At 43.7% G+C, this 19,464-nt stretch overlaps 2 protein-coding genes across 3 annotated transcripts in view; both read left to right on the top strand.

Annotated features, from left to right (window-relative positions):
* The window catches only part of LOC311514991 (uncharacterized protein), a 78,630-nt gene that overhangs the window by 15,689 nt on the left and 43,477 nt on the right, over window positions 1-19,464 (top strand). Inside the window, exons 2-3 of one of the 2 annotated variants that reach the window (XM_084617766.1) lie at window positions 8,089-8,430; window positions 10,360-10,505. The gene's annotated coding sequence lies outside the window, so the exon portion shown is untranslated. Of the gene's footprint in view, window positions 1-7,210; window positions 8,431-10,359; window positions 10,506-19,464 lie in introns of those variants that run through there. The other variant, XM_084617765.1, reaches the window with a different exon arrangement.
* Window positions 6,312-10,271, top strand: CD160 (CD160 molecule; the record flags this gene model as incomplete). The annotated part of the gene is made up of 3 exons (XM_084626006.1): window positions 6,312-6,417; window positions 8,089-8,430; window positions 10,252-10,271. 3 exons carry the CDS (start codon window positions 6,312-6,314, stop codon window positions 10,269-10,271), a joined length of 468 nt encoding a protein of 155 aa, XP_084482132.1.

The raw sequence follows: 19,464 nt of genomic DNA, 5'->3' as shown, positions 1-19,464 counted from the left end.
GATCTGCATCATCTGAATGGATTCAATCTTAAGGTTATTTTTATATCCAAGTAGTTATGCTGTTTTTCACTCACAACAGTTGGTCTTGTTTAAAATATACTCTCCTCCTTTCCGGGATAAAAACATTGGAGGGTACATTGTCTTCATGGCAGTGCAAGCAAAATAACCTCCATTATTCAGCATTGAGAAGTTCCAGACTCAGACTCCATCATCTCATATGGGCACACACACAACAGTGTGGGACGAATATGTGTAGCTTTTAACTGTGTGTTAGTCACTTTATAATTACTAGAGCTGACTGGAGGATGACAAGTCAATTAGACGGCAACTTTTGAGTTTCAAAATTGGTGTTCCACTGAGGCCTATACCTGGGTCTTCCACCTCCCTGGCCTGTACCCTAATCACTCAGCTATTCAAATAGCATGTCTCTCTTCCTGCCCTTCCCCTCAAAAAACCTTCCTGGTGAACATTTCATGGAACCCAATATGTCTTCATGAAACAGTTTGGCTTAGATAAAACAGAACATTTTGCCAAAATTTCATTTTAGCAACAAAGGTTCCAACCAGCTCTAATGATTATACTGTCTTTTTTGAGCAAAGTAATTTAAAAGTGACTGGATTTAAATAAAGTTAGGCTTTGAAGCTACCTCTAGTTTTGTGATAAATAGGTGCCATTTTACATCTCTGATGCAGCACGCTATACAGAAGTACTGGAACCTTAATATTTTTTCTGAATGGAAAGATTCTGCAGAGCAGAAAAATCATGGAATACATGAACACACTGGAGAATATATGCATTGGATTCTTCCATCCTAAGTGCAGGACCCTGCACTTATCCTTATTGAACCTCATCAGATTTCTTTTGGCCCAATCCTCCAATTTGTCTAGGTCCTTCTGTATCCTATCCCTCCCCTCCAGTGTATCTACCACTCCTCCCAGTTTAGTATCATCCGCAAATTTGCTGAGAGTGCAATCCACACCATCCTCCAGATCATTTATGAAGATATTGAACAAAACCGGCCCCAGGACCGACCCTTAGGGCACTCCACTTGATACCAGCTGCCAACTAGACATGGAGCCATTGATCACTACCTGTTGAGCCCGACAATCTAGCCAGCTTTCTACCCACCTTATAGTGCATTCATCCAGCCCATACTTCCTTAACTTGCTGACAAGAATACTGTGGGAGACCGTGTCAAAAGCTTTGCTAAAGTCAAGAAACAATACATCCACTGCTTTCCCTTCATCCACAGAACCAGTAATCTCATCATAAAAGGCGATTAGATTAGTCAGGCATGACCTTCCCTTGAAAGACTAGATGATCTTATATTGCAGGTCATTTCCTTTTGCCTTGCAAAACTGTCATGAAAACATACATCTTGGGCACAAAATGCACTCATCCCACCCTTTACTATGACTGAATAATTACGGTTACTGATGAATCTAAAGAGATTTTATTTGCCTTAAAACAAGCATTCATTACTTCAAGGGAGTGGGGGAATAGAATTTTGTTGTTAATTTCTTTAGTTGAAGATTAGAATTGGTTGGTTGACTATTTTATTTTTTGTAGCCCTATATAAAATAAGCTGGGCATGTTTAAATTTCACATGCTACTCCTGACATCGTCCTACTTCGCTCAAAAATCCAGTAGCTATGTGGGAAAGTGGATGGTTCAGGGGAGCAGTAATAGGATGCAAAGCCATACACTGCAAAGTTGCCAGCTTGAATCTAGCCTGGGTCTCTAGCAGCTTAAAGGTTTTTAACCTTCTGATGTCTGTAGAATGGCTGGTCTGGAAAGAGTGAGGCGCTTCAGTTCGGTTTCTATCGGATGTGTATCCACATTACAACATCATAGTCACAGTTGATTACCTCGGTGAGTACCCTCAGCAGAGACCCAGGATTTAATGGGCCCTAGACAGTAAGTCCCTTTCTCAACATTAGAAGTAGCCTGCTTAGGGTAATACTGAGGCACAATGAAGGGTGGATAGGAAGAGCAATGTGGGAGAATCTTGGACTGCTGCTTGAGACTTCGTACTTTTGGCAGAGGATGTCTGTTTCAAGGGCTATCAATCTGGCAGCCTTCACCAGCATTAAAGTCATTTACATTTAGTTTGCTCTTGCAAACTGCCTTGCAGAGTAGAGGATTTTATTTCTCAGGCTCTGAATGAGTATGGAAGGCTGACCTACCCTCTGCTAATACAGTCTATGGTCTTGATTTGCCTTTATGAATTACTGAAACTGTACCGTGGCTTCACTGATTTCCCCCCCCCCCCCCGCGCGTGCACACACACACACATTAACCACCACCTTTTAAAAAGCTTTTGAAAGAGCAACAGCGTTTGCACCCTTTGTTCATGCTCTGTAACTAAAATTAATCGGATATTTGTAAAACGTTACCTGGGCTATCAGACAGTTTAAACTGCACTGAGTCGGTTCTTAGTGAAGAAGATGAGATTGGAATTACTCTGCTACTTAGCACCTACAGTAAATAAAACTCTAACACAAAAAGACCATGGGGGTCCTTGCCAAACAGTGCCTCATTACTGAGTTGGGACCATTAGAAACAGTTAGTTAGTGATATGCGAGGTGGTTTGGGTAATGTAGGAACTACCCCAAACCTTTGCATCATGGAAACTTCTCTGGGGTTTGGATACATATTTGTCATTTTCACACCTCTCTGTTCTTCCTGGTTCTGATCAAGAGCAGAAGAGCTGAAATATACTGAGAGCGGAGCTATTCTTGTCATGTTTCTAGCTCAGATGGAAATTGTTAGTACCTGAAAACTTACAAAAGCCAAGATTCCCAGCCTGGTTTTGTTCTTGTGTATGGCTTATTGAGCCTGTTGGCGGGAGGGAAATTCCCCACTTCTGAATACTTTTCCATACCAAACCTCAGAACTTCTTGAGATGTGCTCATCCTTGCTTCTAGCAGAGGGTGTTGCTAATCAGTAGGGATGAGTGAACTCAGAGTTCAAGATTTCACAAACTTCTCTAACTAGGTTTTAGGTTCATAGGTTTTTCTAAGTCATTTAAACTCTTGTCTTTTTTCTGTAGTAGGTGATAGAATCTTTTAAAAATACATCTATATTTTCCTAGCTAGAAGGAAAGCATATGTTCTGTATTAGGGATTGGAGGTCTAGTAGCCCTCAACATTAGGCTGATGCAAGTGGGTGCCCTATATTTGGTACATATAATTTTTAGGGATGTTGATTCATTGCAGTTAACTCACACGATTAACTCAAAAAAATTAGTTGCGATTAATCGCAGTTTTAATCACACTGTTAAATAATAGAATACCAATTGAAATTTATTAAATATATTGATGTTTTTCTACATTTTCATATATATTGTATTCTGTGTTGTAATTTAAATCAAAGTGTATATTATTTTTATTACAAATATTTGCACTGTAAACATGATAAAAGAAATAGTATTTTTCAATTCACCTCATACAAGTACTGAAGTGCAATCTCTTTGTCATGAAAGTACAACTTAAAAATGTAGATTTTTTTTGTTACATAACTGCACGCGAAAACAAAATGATGTAAAACTTCAGAGCCTAAAAGCCCACTCAGTCCTACTTCTTGTTCAGCCAATCGCTAAGACAAACAAGTTTGGTTACATTTACAGGAGATAATGCTGCTCTCTTTTTATTTATAATGTCACCAGAAAATGAGAACAGGTATTTGCATGGCACTTTTGTAGCTGGCATTGCAAGGTATTTACGTGCCAGATATGCTAAAGAATCGTATGGCCCTTCATGTTTCGTCCACCATTCCAGAGGACATGCTTCCATGCTGATGACACTTGTTAAAAAAATAATGTGTTAATTAAATTTGTGACTGAACTCCTTGGGGGAGAATTGTATTCCCCTGCTCTTTTACCCGCATTCTGCCATATATTTCATATTAGAGCAGTCTCGGATAATGACCCAGCACATGTTGTTCATTTTAAGAACACTTTCACTAGATTTCACAAAACACAAAGAAGGAATCAATGTGAGATTTCTAACCAACCCAAGGTTTAGGAATCTGAAGTGCCTTCCAAAATCTGAGAGGGCCAGGGCGTGAAGCACGCTTTCAGGAGTCTTAAAAGAGCAACATTCCAATGCAGAAACTACAGAACCTCAACCACCAAAAAAGTAAATCAACCTTCTGCTGGTGGCATTTGACTCAGAAGATGAAAATGAACATGCGTTGGTCCGCACTGCTTTGGATTGTTATTGAGCTGAACTTGTCATCAGCATGGACGCATGTTCACTGGAATGGTGGTTGAAATATGAAGGGACATATGAATCTTTAGCGCATCTGGCATGTAAATATCTTGCAATGCCAGCTACAACAGTGCCATGTGAACATCTGTTCTCACTTTCAGGTGACACTGTAAACAAGAAGTGGGCAGCATTATCTCCTTCAAATGTAACCAAGCTTATTTGTCTGAGCAATTGGCTGGACTTGCAGGCTCTAAAATTTCACATTGTTTTATTTTTGAATGTAGTTTTTTTGTACATAATTCTATGTTCGTAAGTTCAACTTTCATGATAAAGAGATTGCACTACAGTACTTGTATTAGGTGAATTGAAAAATACTATTTCTTTTGTTTTTTATAGTGCAAATACTTGTAATAAAAAATCAATATAAAGTGAGCACTGTACACTTTGTATTCTGTGTTGTAATTGAAATAAATATATTTGAAAATGTAGAAAACATTCATAAATATTTAAATAAATGATATTCTATTACTGTTTAACAGTGCGATTAATCACGATTAATTTTTTTTAATTGTGCAATTAATTGCGATTAATTTTTTAATCGGTTGACAGCCCTAATAATTTTTAATTCTTTCTTCCTCCCTCACTCCCTTAAGCCCCCAGAATATGAAAACAATAGCACTTAAGTCAAAATTTCACACCCAGGATGTTCAAATGAGTTCATAAGGGTGGGAAAAGGAAGTCTGCCTTCTCTGCTAAATGGTGATTGTCATAAATATAAAGGGAAGGGTAACCACCTTTCTGTATACAGTGCTATAAAATCCCTCCTGGCCAGAGGCAACATCCTGTTACCTGTAAAGGTTAAGAAGCTCAGCTAACCTGCCTGGCACCTGACCCAAAGGACCAATAAGGGAACAAGATACATTCAAATCTTTGTGGGGAGGCTTTGGATTGTGCTCTTTGTTTATGTGTTGGCTCTCTCTTGGAACTGAGAGAGGCCAGGCAGAAATCCATCTTCTCCAACCCCTCCTAATCTAAGTCTCCAATATTGCAACCAGTATGGGTAAGCCAGGCAAGGTGGATTAGTTTATCTTTTGTTTTACGTGAATTTTCCCTGTGTTAAGAGGGAGGTTTATTCCTGTTTTCTGTAACTTTAAGGTTTTGCCCAGAGGGGGATCCTCTGTGTTTTGAATCTGATTACCCTGTAAAGTATTTTCCATCCTGATTTTACAGAGGTGATTCTTTTACTTTTTCTTTAATTAAAATTCTTTTTTTAAGAACCTGATTGATTTTTCATTGTTCTTAAGATCCAAGGGTTTGGGTCTGTGTTCACCTGTTCAAATTGGTGAGGATTATTGTCAAGCCTTCCCCAGGAAAGGGGGTATAGGGCTTGGGGGGATATTTTGGGGGAAGATGTCTCCAAGTGGTCTCTTTCCCTGTCCTTTGTTTAAAACGCTTGGTGGTGGCAGCATACTGTTCAAGGACAAGGCAAAGTTTGTATCGTGGGGAAGTTTTTAACATAAGCTGGTAAGAATAAGCTTAGGGGGTCTTTCATGCGGGTCCCCACATCTGTACCCTAGAGTTCAGAGTGGGGAAGGAACCTTGACAATGGTGAGTGGGATGGAGTAAACTGGGATTTTTTTTTTTCTAAAGACATTTTGCTGGGGGTTCACGGCTGCTTTTTGAAGAGCTTTACAAGTAATTTGATAAGATGGCTGGTGCCAGGCCATGCTGAAAAGGAAGAGAAGCTATAGACAATATGGTTGAATACTTGAGAATTTCTTAAATGTCATTAAAACGACTGCAAATTAGAGTGATGATTATTTCACTCTGTTTTAGGGAGGTGTGATTTTCAGCGTGTGCGTGTGTGTGTTGTACTGTGAAAGTGTTAATGGTCTTCTGGCTCTTTAAGAAGATCTCTTCTCTGTGATGTCTGTTCAAGTGAGGTTAAGTGGCAATGTGCTTTAACCAGTGAGCATGTAGCTAATGGGGGGAGGTTTGTAATTTCCTGACAGCTCATAAACGGCAGAAGAAGCTTCTAATGCACTTTCTCTGCTGTGAGAGAAAAGGGGTCTGCTGATAATTGTCCAAGATTTTGATCTGATGGTATCCCAGAAAATGATGAGGATCAGGGATTGGCTGATTGGGCGTGGAAGAAGCAGCCTTATTGTTGCTCTCCTGTGGGCAGCATTGGGAATAAAAGTTACAGGTAAGTAGAACCCTGCAAATCTGGGGTTATCTATGGACCATGTTTGCAGATTGCGGCTCGGATGCGGATACACATTTTGTATCTGCCAGGGTTCTACAGGTAAGGCCAAGCCAGGCAAGACGGAGGACGTTGCTGACAGTTTTCAAGCCCAATCTAGAAGTTAGTTTTCTATGCTGAAGAGAGAAGCTGTCTGGGGAATGGGAAAGGAGAGGTATATCTCAATACCCTTCCTAGACAGACTCTGAATCATGTCTGTCTCCTCATGTCTTCTCCATTGGTGAATTTAGCTCACTGGCACAGTGACTGAGGGTGTGTGTCCACTGCAAGTGAAAGGTGTGATTGTAGCATTATACCCATGCTAGCTTTAAACGATGCAGTGTAGGCATGGTGGGCACCGGCTCAAGCACTAGCCAGCAAGGAGAGTATAAGCCCTCCAGGGATCCTGGGTTGTTCGCCTCTGCGGAAGCTGTTCCCCCACATCTACACTGCTATTGTTACCTATGCTGGCTAGATTAAAGCCAAGGTAGGTTTGCCTACCTATGCTACAAGCACTCCTTTCCCTTGAATAGCCTGAGAGAGAAGGTGAACTCTGACCTCAGAAGGAGGAATATCTAGAGCTGGCTAGAAAAAGGTTTATTTTTCCTGTGAAACATTGTGATTGTTCTTTTGAAAAACCAAAAGTTTTCAGTCAAACTACTGAAAATTGAAAATTTTAGGCTTTTAGGTTTTCTAATGAAAAATAAACCTTTTTTGAGGAAAGCTGACATTTATCAAACCCGATTTTCTGTTCACACTCTCCTTGGCAGAAAATATTTGGCCAACCTGCGTGCCCTAGACCTTGTAGAAGATAGGTGGGGGATACTGTGCTATCCCTCATCACACAGTTCCACAGAAGGCCTGCCAAGAAACACTGAGGTTATGGGAAAAGCCAAATTATTAATTATTTGTATTTCAACAGCACCTGGAGGCATTAACCGAAGTCAGGGCCTCATTGTGCTAAGCACTGTACATGCAGAGTATGAGACCATCCCTGCCCCAAGAGCTTACAAGTCACCTGAAAGATCCTATTGGGATCCAGGAAGTGGGCGGGCAGAAGGATCCACAGGGGAGGATCCACAGGATCTGGAAGCCAAGTGATTTCAGAGGACAGCTAATGAAATAACAGGGACAGGAGTGCGGACAAAGGGTCAAACGAAGGGAATCTGACGGGGACACCGAGGAGAGAACCTTGGACAGTGCCCACTGCTCCTCGAAGGCATCAAGGGAGCCAGTGGACACCGCCCAGAAGAACTCTGCCCGGATGCGTGAACGGACGGAGGATCAGAAATAGGCCCCACAGTCACAGGAGGCCCCGTCTGCCAATCTCCTCTCCCTGGTTTTATCGATGACCACTTTAGCCAGGGCCAGGAGGAGGTTGACCACGAGGTCCCATGACTTTGTGGGGCCACGGATAGGTAGTGCATAGATAAGAAGGTGAGGGGAAAAGTGCAGCCAAAAACGTAACAGGATATCTAAGAGGAGCCAGAATAGGGGCTGCAACCTGGCGCACTCCAGGTAAACGTGCGCCAGGGTCTCCCTCACGCTGCAGAAGTGGCAGGTGTCCGGGACAGGGGGCAGGTTAATGCTCATACAATAGCCTCTCCAGTTAATATCTGCTCTCTTACTCCCCAGGATGTGACATGCTTGAAATCATTTACTCATCAGCCAGTTTTATCCTTAAAGAAGGAGATCCCCTGACCTTGAATTGCACAGTGTGGCATCAACAGAAACAGTCTTCAGATCTGACGGTCTACTGGTGTAAACTGGCGGAAAATCAGAACAGCTGTGCTAGGGTTGGCAAAGATCTGGAATGCTTGCTATCAACAGAGCACTTAAATCCCCAAGCACGGGTCAGCTTGTCTCTGCTCCTGCAGATTCATAATGTCAGCCGTTCAGACAGCGGTGTTTACCAGTGCAGAGCCAATGCAAGTCACCAGACTGCTGTGGGTCACTATATCAGAGTGAATGTAACAGGTAAGCAGTGGTAGCTTTTAGGCTTGTTTTGGGCAGGGAGGTGCTAGAGGCGAGAGGGGCAACATATTCTTGTCCTTTACATTTGTCTTTGTACGATAAAAAATATGTCAATGAATTGCATCATCTCATCCTGATGCAATGATATCACACGCTAATGTAACCTCATGATATAGGATCGCTGTATTGTGCAATTGGAATCAGTTTAAGGCTTTTAAATTTTCTCTCCAGTTTGTCTTGCTGGATGTGGGACAGGAATATGAAAACTGAGGTGTTCTTGAATTTCAGATTGGCTGGTGGCCCCACTTCATCTACTAGGGGTGGGAGCAGCATGCTTTGTATTTTGGGTACCAAAGCAGTTCTTGTAGGTAATTTGGGGGGGGGAAGGAAGAGGGGCAGACAAGGGCATGATGAGAAGAGTGTTAGAGTGACGTGCTGCCAGCCTGTAACTCAGAGGCAAAGTTCATTCCCACACTGGCTCGCCTGATATTGCTCCTATTTTTAACCACAGAACCTGATACATTAACACGTGGCAAAGAAATGCTTTAAATTGAAGACTGGGTGTATATGAGCATGGAATCCTTAGTGTTGTGGGTGAGGATCGCCCACAGCTGCCCTGAGGTGAATGTAGATTTTTGAAGCGTCCGTGCTCACAGAGATGGGGCTCACAAGGTCAGGGCCAGCACTGCTGAGCTACTTCTCACAGAGCTGAACTGCTTTTCCGTTTCACACGAATAAGAAAAAAATGCTGTATAAAGAAAGGACAGGAAGGACTGAGAAACACCAGGATCCCTGCCACCTTCCCCCCTGAATCCTCTTGGTTGATCATGCAATATGTTCTCATCTGAGCTACAAAATGACCCCTGCTCAGTGCTCCAAAGAAAAAGTACATCCCTGGGCTGGATACAGAATGTTCCTGAGCCGGACAGAGGAGAGTGGCTGAAAACCCAGCTGTCAAGCAAGTGCTGTTTGGGAAACTCTTCAGAAGTTCAGGGCAGGTTTGCACAGCTAATAAGCCAACAGGGAAGTCAGAGAAAGGCAGAAGCACAGCCCTGGAGGAATCATTCATACCATGTGGGATAGCCAGTGGGATACACCCTTGAGTATAGGCAATACCGTGTGTGGACTTTTATGCTGCAGCTTGAGGGAGGAGGGCCAGACAGATGTGGAGCAAGTGTGTGTTTGACATTGTGCCCATGCTTGGTCATTTGCCAAAGCTATTGCCCCTGTGAATCCAAGCAGTTCCCTAGTCCAGACATTCTCTGTTCCACCTCCTTGTCCACAAATATAAACCAACATGCTATTCTGCCTTTAAATGACTTTCCACTTCAGCATCACTCTCCTTTCCTTCTGTGTTCCAGACTCCAGTTCCAGCTCCCCAAACCTGCCAACATCAGTTGGCCCCGCTTCTTTTCACTTATACAAAGGAATGATTTGCCTTGCAGCCACACTATTATTTTACACTTGCTTTTGCTCTCCCCATCCGCTAACCCCCACCTGTACATGTAATGAGTGAGCTGTGGACCACAGTTGCTAAAAGTGGCAACCAAACCTGAACTCGACCACACTGGAGTCACCTCACTAGTTCTTATGCATCATCTTCACAATGCAGTGCAGCATTGTAACACTGCAGCATGGTGTTACGTTGGAGCCTGCCAGAGTCACGTCTGTGCTACTCTGACTGGGAGGAGCAGGTTCATGTTCTTTCCAAGCCATTCACACAGCCTAGTTGTTAACAATGCATCAAAATTATATTCTCATTCACCATACTGCGTGGCGCTTTCTCCAAAATGTTTCAACTCACTTTTAATTTTTTTTCTTTAGCTGCCTTCTCTGTGGCTTAAGAAAGCCGCTGTGGTTTGAGTTTACAGTGAGACTCAGGGCAGTTCCGCCAAGTGTTTTTACTTACCTGCACTTTGTTCATGCTTGTAGCAGAAGAATTAAATCATGTGAGTTCTTTGAACACCACAAGGAGTCCAGAGGCTGTCTCCCAAGGCAGCAAAGCTCTGAGGATGGATTCCTGGCTGGAAAAGACATGGGCACTGATCATGATACTCTGGCTGACCCTTTCTTAAAAGGTAGGAAAAGATGTATACATTCTCTAAAGAGAGAGATCCTGTGATCTGCCATCCTCTAAGATCATAGTAGAGCCACACAGCTGGATTTTCAGCATGACCCCGTTTTCCTTTTTCTTAAGAAAACTGCTATTTCGTGGATTGCTTCATCTCCCATCACTGCCATACCATAGAGATGAATGGACTAGAGTCCTTAGCCAGAAAGGCAAAGTGAACCCCACTCTTAGTAATGCCTTTGTTTTCATGGGGTGGCACAAGGTGCCACTGCTTCAAGCTTGGTCTCCTGCAAGCAGTAAGAGTGACATCTGTGGTTTTCTGACGACTTTTATGAAGCAGGCCATGTGGCCCCAGAGCTGATTTGGCTTATGGGCTCTAAGTGTTTCCTGTTATATGTGGTCATGAGCCTCTAGGGATTCGCAGGCAGCCCTGAGATGTGGTAATGTGATCTGAGCCATTGTGCAATCAAATATTGAGTGTGAAGCCATTTAGTTGATTTAAAAATGAGATGGCCGTCTTAGAGGCATGATGACCCTTCAGCTTGAACGCTGGTCTGGCTTTTGGGGACTTAAGCCGGTCTGTATTTGGACAAGCTTATGCTTTGTTAATGTTGACATAGCACTTGACTCATTAATGGGCAGCTAGTTGTTTTTATTTCTTCGGGCACATGTGACGAAGATACAGTTTCTGGTGCTTGGGCAGATTCCTCTAAACAGCAGAGTAAAAGTTAACAGACTAAACTTCTATAAAGTTGTAATAGCAAATTCATTGTATTGCACAGGACTGCATTTCAGCATTTCATGGAACACTGTTTCTGAAGAAGGATTTTCAGTAGCTTAATGTCTGAGCACCTGGACGCCAGCTCTGCAGGATTATTTATTGTTTCCTATACTAGTGGTTAAGCCGTCAACACCCCCTCGTCAGACAGAGGGACTCTCACACTCGTCAGCATTGGAAGTGGACTTCTGTAGTCTCTGATGTCAGTCTTGTGTGTTTTGTCTCCGCTATTACTGAGGATGGATTTCTCAGTGTAGAGCATTTAAAGGGCAGGAAGAGATTTCTTTCCGTGTCTTCTTTCTGGACCTATCCAGAGAGATCTTCTAGTACGCATTGCCTCAACCTGCTACGCTCGCTCTTTAAAGAAAGATTCCACAGTGCTGCTTTTCTGTGCCACTCTGTCATCCGCATTGTCTTCTGCCATGTTCTGTTTTACTACCTGTTCTCTCTGGGTTGTTTTAAGGGTGCTGGAAGTTCTTATCTAATCCCAAGCAGTGGGAGGTAGAATTCTCTACAGAGGGTTTTGCAGCTTTTGTAGCGTTGGGATGGATTCCAATTGGATTTATACTACAGGTCAGTTTGGGGAATTGGAAAGAGAGACCCTCCAGGGATTAGCTCCTAGATACTTGTTTGTTCGTTTAGGTCCAAAATTGTGTGTGTGTGTGGGGGGGGGGGAAGAGGGAACAATATACGACTTTTTAAATTTCAGTTAACAACTTCTTTGGGGAGCAATTGAACATCCTCCATGTGTACATTGTGGGCTTCTCAGAGCAGAGGTCACACCTTCTTCTCTGTTTGGAAAACTAGCACACTGTGGGTATTTCTGGAAATAGCTAAGTAATAACTGTAAACCTAAACACAGCAGCAGTGGGATAGTGCATGAGAACTTGAAAATGGCTGAAGATTTAAAGACTAAAGGTTAAATAGAATGTTCTACAAACAGAGACCATAAATGTGCAAATTATTTTTTAAAAATTCTTCCATTTTAATAATTGTAGACTTTTTAAATACAGCATTTTATCTTGACTATATGCTTTTAAAAACAGGTGGCTTTTTTGCAAATATAATTCTATAAATCTGCTTTGGGGCAATAGGGAGTTCCTTTTAGACACAAAATTTGCTACCAAATCTACATGGGAAGGCACTGTGTTTATATCTGTTGGCACATGCATGAGCATGATGCCTCTTGGTATTTTTGTTTCAAAGTCCATGAGTAGCTGCCCTGCTTCTGGTGTTTGATAAGCATGTCTGACCTATGCCATGTTGTAATAGTTGCGTGCGCTGCATGGAATGTAAAGGTAGAGAATTGTCCTATAAATGAATAAAATACATAAGTCATATGATGTCTATCTCCCTATTTATCACTGAGAATTATCCTAGTTATTTATCAACTCTGAAGGGCTGTGCTTCTTTTTATGTATACTCTGTGATTCCTTTCATCACAAGTAACCTGAGAGTAAGTGCTCCGTCTGAGTTGTTGAAATAATAAAGTGTTTGTTTATGGCTGACAGAACCTGGTGCTCAAAGAGCATCCTCACCTTGCAGAGGCAGCATATGGCATGTGCGTTTCACCAGGCACGTTGGGCAGGAAGAACATCGTGTGATGCTATGGTTTGGGTTCCACTAAGATGACTCAGGCTCCGCTGAGGTGTTTTTAGGACTGTTATTCCTCAGACAGCACTCTGTATAGTCACACACAGGAACACGATTCTAGTTCTGTAGCATGGTATAGCTATACTCCCATCTAGTGGTGAAAATATAAGTAGGAATTAAATAAAGAGACTAATGAGAACTCTCATATTTTAAACTTTGCCAGGCACTGGAAGAGAAAATAAGGATTGTACCCGCAGAGAGACGCACTTTACTTAAGAAGCTAAAATCTCTTTGAACTTTCTTGAGTTTCTATATTCTATACAACATACAAGGTATAAGCCTTTTCATGTACAGCAGCTACAAGACAAGTTGTTGCAACCTACAACCCCCAGGCTATATATGTAATCCTTTCAGTAAAATGCATAACCCTTGATCACAGCAGGGCCACAACTAATAGGAGACCATGCAGCACTTCTATACTGGGAGAAAGGATTGAGTTTGTTTCCAGGATGGCTTGAAAGAAACAGAACATATTCCTCAGCTAAGCTACACTCAGTGTGACTCCTGTTTCTATGGAATAGCTACACGTTATTTATCTGTCCAATACTGACAAAAAGTGGGGTCCCAGATAGGTATAGATATTTACATGCAAAAACCTGTAACATGCAGTTAAGGCTGTAGACACTCTGTAGCCCTGTGCTCCCAGTGCCCTTCTAGCATGGGAGAGTTTGATTCCAAAAGCTCAAACGTTGGCAAACCAAGAGTTAAGGTGACATGTCGCACCAAAACAGCCTTCTTTCATCTCTGCCCGAAGGAGATCACAGTATCATTCTCTTCCCTCAGCCTCTGCCAACCAGCCGCAAGTACTCTTCAGATCAGTGGTGCTGCACAGAGCACTGTGAGGGTCCAGTGGACTGTACCAATAGGAGCTCTGACTTGGAGATCTTTTGGGCACAGAGAAAATGGCAGTTTTGGGTGGGGGGGATGGAGGGGTTAAGATATTGTTATATTTCCAGGGTGGGGGCGAGGGGACACATTTGGAGTGTTGGCTATGGCTGGTCAAAAATTTTCCATCAAAACAGTTTGTCAATAGAAAACTGAACTTTTGAATGAATGAAATTTTCAGTGGAAAATTTCAACTTATTTAAAAGCAAGACAAACACTATCTCCCCCAGCTACACACACATATACACACACACACTCATTTTCAGACTTTTGGCTGAAATGTTGAAATTTTCAGTGAAAAATAATCCGTTTTTCTGATCAGCTGTACCATGGCCAAGCTACCTCATGCTGATAGTACCTAATTCTGCTGGAGAATTTCTAGACAGAACACACAGAGTTTTGGTCTAGGCTGGTGTTAGCCGACGGCCAAGGATGTTTGGTGAGGTGCCAGCTATGCCCGTTTATACCATCCGTGACTTTAACCGCTAGGACGCACTGTCCCTTCGCGGCGGGCAGCCCGGGCTAGGCTGACGGATGCCCCAAGGTCCTAACCACCCGTGACTTTAACTGCTAGAGCTCAGAGCTCCTTCGCAGCGGGCAGCCAGGATTGACTGACAGATGCCCCAAGAGTTTGCCCCGTGGAGGCGGCACAACTCAACGCTAGGCTCTTAGTACTCTCACCTAATGGCCAGGCTTTAGAGCCAAAACGGCTGAGGTTCTTTAATTGTGTTGGCTGCTTTACAGTAAACCAGAGAAAACAAGTCAGGCTTATGCATAAATGGTTACCAAAAATTTATTAAGCTAGATTCTAATCATGTGGTTACAAAATTGCTAGTGCCTACTTATTTAAATGTAGAGATGTTACACACACAAACAAGTTACAAAACTGAAGCCACAATCCCAAAGAAAGAAAACAAAGTATAGAGCTCTATGTCAAAATATGTGTACACTAAAGATAGGAGATCAGGTGTGGGTGCTTCTTACCCTCCTTGCATCTCTCGATTTCAGCGGTGCCAAGCCAGGATCGGTCACTCAATTCCGCGGAAAGACGAATAAGGGACAAGGCGTAGGGACCCTCTTAGCTGCAGAAGCCTTGGGAGGCTGTCACTTATCTGACCAGCAGATAGATAGTGAAAAGCACTCAAAAATCATGGTGCTGTAGGTCCCCTACTTATACCTCTGTACTCCTTTATTCTCTTTCTCCTTTCTTATGCCAAATTGAGGCTGGTCTGTCGGGGTGACGCCAGCTTTCGCAAGAGTAGTTTACACTTGCAAAGGAGAGAAACAATAAGTGTCGACGACTGGACATTTCTTTTATCAGGGTAAATATTTTCCCAACTAGGATGTTGGTGTGTGTGCATCACGCTATTTAGTAGGGGCTAACAGCCATGTCTGTCACAGGGCCTCTGCCTGCTGTGAGCTTAATCGTTGTATCTGTTCCCAGAGGCACATTGTAGCAGCACACCTGTGCTTTCACAGCTTCAAAGGCTGTGCTGGAATATATGTTAAGTGCCCTGTTCCTGCTTCCTCCTGTGTTTCCAGCAATGCTGGTCTGAGGGGGGGGGCTGGCTGTCTGGCTACAGCTGGGACACACAGAGTTTTGGTTGCTGACCCCTCTCTGTCTCTTAGTTGAGTAAACTGGTAAGTGTTAGGATATTGAGTCCAGAGATTATGGGTGAGATTTTCAAAACAGTTGGGAGACCTTTGTTAAATGTCAGTGACTCTCCCATGCAGAGATCAGAGAAGGCACCACCATTTAAAGTTACAGCACAGTTTAAATAGAGCTATAATGTAGGTAACTGTGTTATTAAAAGTGGCTTGCCAGAAGCAAGTTCTGCTAATACCTCCCAGTCCTCAAATTTATATATTTTTGGCTGTTCAGCAGTTGCAGTAACATACAGCAGAGTCTCCTCAGAAGCGAGCCATAACAATACACAGTGTAACAATCACACACAATTCAGACATTTGATAGTGGCAACTGTTCAAAAAGCCCAAAGAGCTCATTTTAATTTGTCATATACAAGCATCCACACCTCAGCAGGTTATTCTTGAGGGCCCTAGCACTGGTCTCTGCACTACTGTAGCAGGGTGGCTTGTCCTGTGGGCTGGAGAGCCTGGGGCTAAGTCACACCTGTTTACAGAATGAGCCCCACCTGAGCGGAATCAGGCAATTCCCCATGAAGAGCAGAGGTGGCTACAGCAAAAGGGGAAAGCTCAGGGAGAAAAAAGCATTCTGGTAGGATCATGATACCAGAGAGTTTGGAGGGTAACACCCAAGTGAGCAGGAGGCTTCTGAGGGGCAGAAAACCCTGCCTGTGTTTGGGACTGGATATCAGAGCCCCAGTGAGGGGGGGACTGGCTGAGAGATTGGACCAGGATGGAAGAGAAGCCCTAGCGCTGAGAGAACAGGCCAGAGCAAGTATGGACTTTTCTTTGTGTTGCTAGAATGGATTTTAGTTTGGGGCTGTAGATTGTTGTAAACTGCTTGTGGTATTAAACTAGCCCCATGCAGGGGTGCTGTTAACTAGAGAAAGCCTCTATGGGTTCTTAAAGGGCCCTGAACAGAGGAAAAACAAAGGAGGGGAGCCTGCAGAGACACCCCGGCCAGAATGGAGGCTCAGTAAGCAGCAGTCCTGCTACAACCACCACATTTCCTTCTCTAGGCTTTGTGCCCTTGAGCAGGTGCCTCCTGCCCATTCTGGACTTGATAGTCTATTTTAAGGCCTCTCCTATAGGGTTCTGGGATCTTCACAGAAAAGTTCTGACAATACCAACCAATCTGATTCATGATGCCCACATACTGAGGTGTACACATACATGAAATACAGCTCCCTTTTTAAATCTATTTTTAATGTATTTTTAAAAGCATAATGGGGGAGTTGGCCTGCCATCAAATGAGGGCCTGTTCACTGGATCCATAGCCCCAGGTATAAGGAAGATAGTGTGGGTATCTTGGTATAACTCGTGCAGGCCCAGGGGAACTATATGTACAGCAACTGGAGTGTGATGCTGCCCACCGTATACTGGTCAGCCTTAAACTGCAGCTGGCTCCTGGTGTTTCTAAGTTAAGTCTCCAGCATAACTTATCTCCAAGAGGCAGGGGTTCCCCTTAAAGAGACTTGCTGATCTGCCTCTGAAGCACAGAGCTCTAGTCCCTGAAGCGGAGGGCAATGGTGGATTAAAGCTGACTAGGTAGCAGAACCATGCTGCCTGCAACTAGATCTAGGGTAGATCCAGGTACTGCTGTGTGAGGACTCTGGCTGCAGAGAAAACGTATGGATGTTTAGGCAATGCAACTGTGTCTCATTCTTCTGGTTACCTCTACTGTTCTATACTATAGGACATGTTATGTTGTGCATTTAACAACAGGGGGCGTTAACATTGCTCTGGCCACCTTACTTTTTTTGTCTAGTTTTAAGAAGTTATAAAGATTGTATGAAGGTGCTCTATTAATAGATGACTATAATGGTCCCCCCTGCCCTCACAATGTATGGCGCTGTGAGAGAGAAGCTGCTTTGTTTTAGAAGATGAGTGTTGTTTTGAAAAATGCAATGGTGAGTGAGGCCATGATTACATGTAGACCGGTGTTGCACTGTCCTCATGATCTGCACTGTGGCATATCTAAGGATACGTCAGAGGAGCATGGAACACTTTAGATCAGTGGTTGCCAAACATTTTTTTTCCCTGCGGACCACTTGAAAATTGCTGAGGGTCTCGGTGAACCACTTAATGATCTTTCCAAAGGTTGTTTGTACTGTTAGCTAACTATTGTAAAGCGCTTTGGATAAAAGTACTATATAAAAAAACCTTAATAAACTTTTTTGTTCTACAAATAAAACTCATATTTTAATATCGGTAGTCTTACCTTTCTAATGCGATGGATGTGCCCTCTCTCCCCCGCCACAGCAGCCCCCGAGCTGGGGCTGAGAGGGAGGGGGGTCTCTCCCTGGCAGCCACAGCCCTGGAACTGGGGAAAATCGCCTCTTTCTCTGGCCGCCACAGCCCTGCACATCCCAAATTTTCCCCCATCCTTCCGATTTCCCCCATGGCTACCACCTCACACGTGCGTCTTCTCCAGGGTTCAGGCACCTAATTAGTGGAGCCATGCCTGCGCAGCTCCACTAATTAGTTGGATGGCCCTTCATTCTCTTGTGTGCTGCTGCCCAGGCTCTCACCTTAGAGGGATCTAACCGCGGACCACCTGAATGGAGTTCGGACCACTGGTGGTCCACGGACCACAGTTTAAGAACCTCTGCTTTGGATGTTATAAATTCTAATACAGTAGTTCTCAAGCTTCTGTACTGGTGACCCTTTCACATAGCAAGCCTCTGAGTGCGGCCCCCCACCCCCTCATAAATGAAAACCACTTTTAAATATATTTAACACCATTATAAATGCTGGAGGCAAAGCGGGGTTTGGGGTGGAGGCTGACAGCTCGCAACCCCCCATCTAATAACCTTGTGACCCCTTGAGGGGTCCTGACCCCTAGTTTGAGAACCACTGTTCTAATAACATTGATGCCAGTGTCTGCTTTTATTTAACTTTTTATTCTACTGCTTTGCACAGCGCAGGCTTTTGCAGCTTGTCTGTTAAATATGCACAATAGCTTATCTAAGTGGTTAGTTTTTGTTAGATTTTAACTGTGAGCCCACATCCTCCTTGGGCAAGCCTTCATGCTGAAGTCTGTTTGTAGCTGAGCTGAGTTGTAGCTGAGGGACAGTTTCTCTGAGGCACTGTTGCAAGACGTTATGGTTCTGTGAGAGGTCAGTAATCTTAATTACTTCTCCTTTAAAGTCGTGGTGATGATGGTAGAAAATACCATCTAAATCGCTGTGTGGCACACAAGCGCAGGACGGAGGGGATTGTGATGCCCATCTATGACCAGCACTACGCGGTCCAGGACTGAGATTGTTTCAGGCAGATCAGAATAGTCATAGAATCATAGAACCATTGGCTTAGAAGGGACCACAAGGGTTGTCTAGTCTACCCGCTGCCAAAATGTAGGATTTGTTGGTTAAACCATCCAAGACATTCATGGGCATCACAGTGAAAAAGAATGAGCAATGAGGATTTAGGAACCGAGTGAGAACAGAAATTGTTTCTAGTCTAGTAATAATGACTTTGAATAGAACTTTGCATAGAGTTTGATTAAAAAAGAGCACCCTAGAATATTACTCAGAGGTTCTTTAGGTTTTTCATTGTGACAATTGGATCTGGTGGGGTTTTTGGTTTTTAAAGGGGGTTGATTGAAAATGGAATTCAGAATATTTCATAGTTCAGGCTGATAGTGATTGAAAGCTTGTTCCTCTGCATTGGCTGTTTGACCTATGGCAGGGGTGGGCAAACTATGGCCCGTGAGCTGCATCTGGCCCATCGGACCTTTTAATCCAGCCCTCGAGCTCCCGCCGGGGTTAGGAGCTTGCCCGCTCCGGTGCTCCAGCTGGGAAGCAGGGTCAGGGGGCTTGCCTAGTTCAGTTCCACGCGGCTCCTGGAAGCTGGAGCAGCCAGGGGGCTCTGCACGCTGCCCCTGCCCCAAGCATCTGCTCTTCAGCTCCCATGGGCCAGGAACCACGGCCAGTGGGAGCTGCGGGGGAGGTGCCTGCCGACGGGGCAGCACACAGAGGGGCATGGCCTTGCCTCCAGAGAGGGG

Source organism: Lepidochelys olivacea (assembly GCF_965140295.1).
Source record: "Lepidochelys olivacea isolate rLepOli2 genome assembly, chromosome: 1".
In the NCBI taxonomy this organism is placed as follows: domain Eukaryota; kingdom Metazoa; phylum Chordata; order Testudines; family Cheloniidae; genus Lepidochelys; species Lepidochelys olivacea.
The sequence above is the reverse complement of the archived record's forward strand: the minus strand, read 5'-3'. Positions and strand labels throughout refer to the sequence as shown.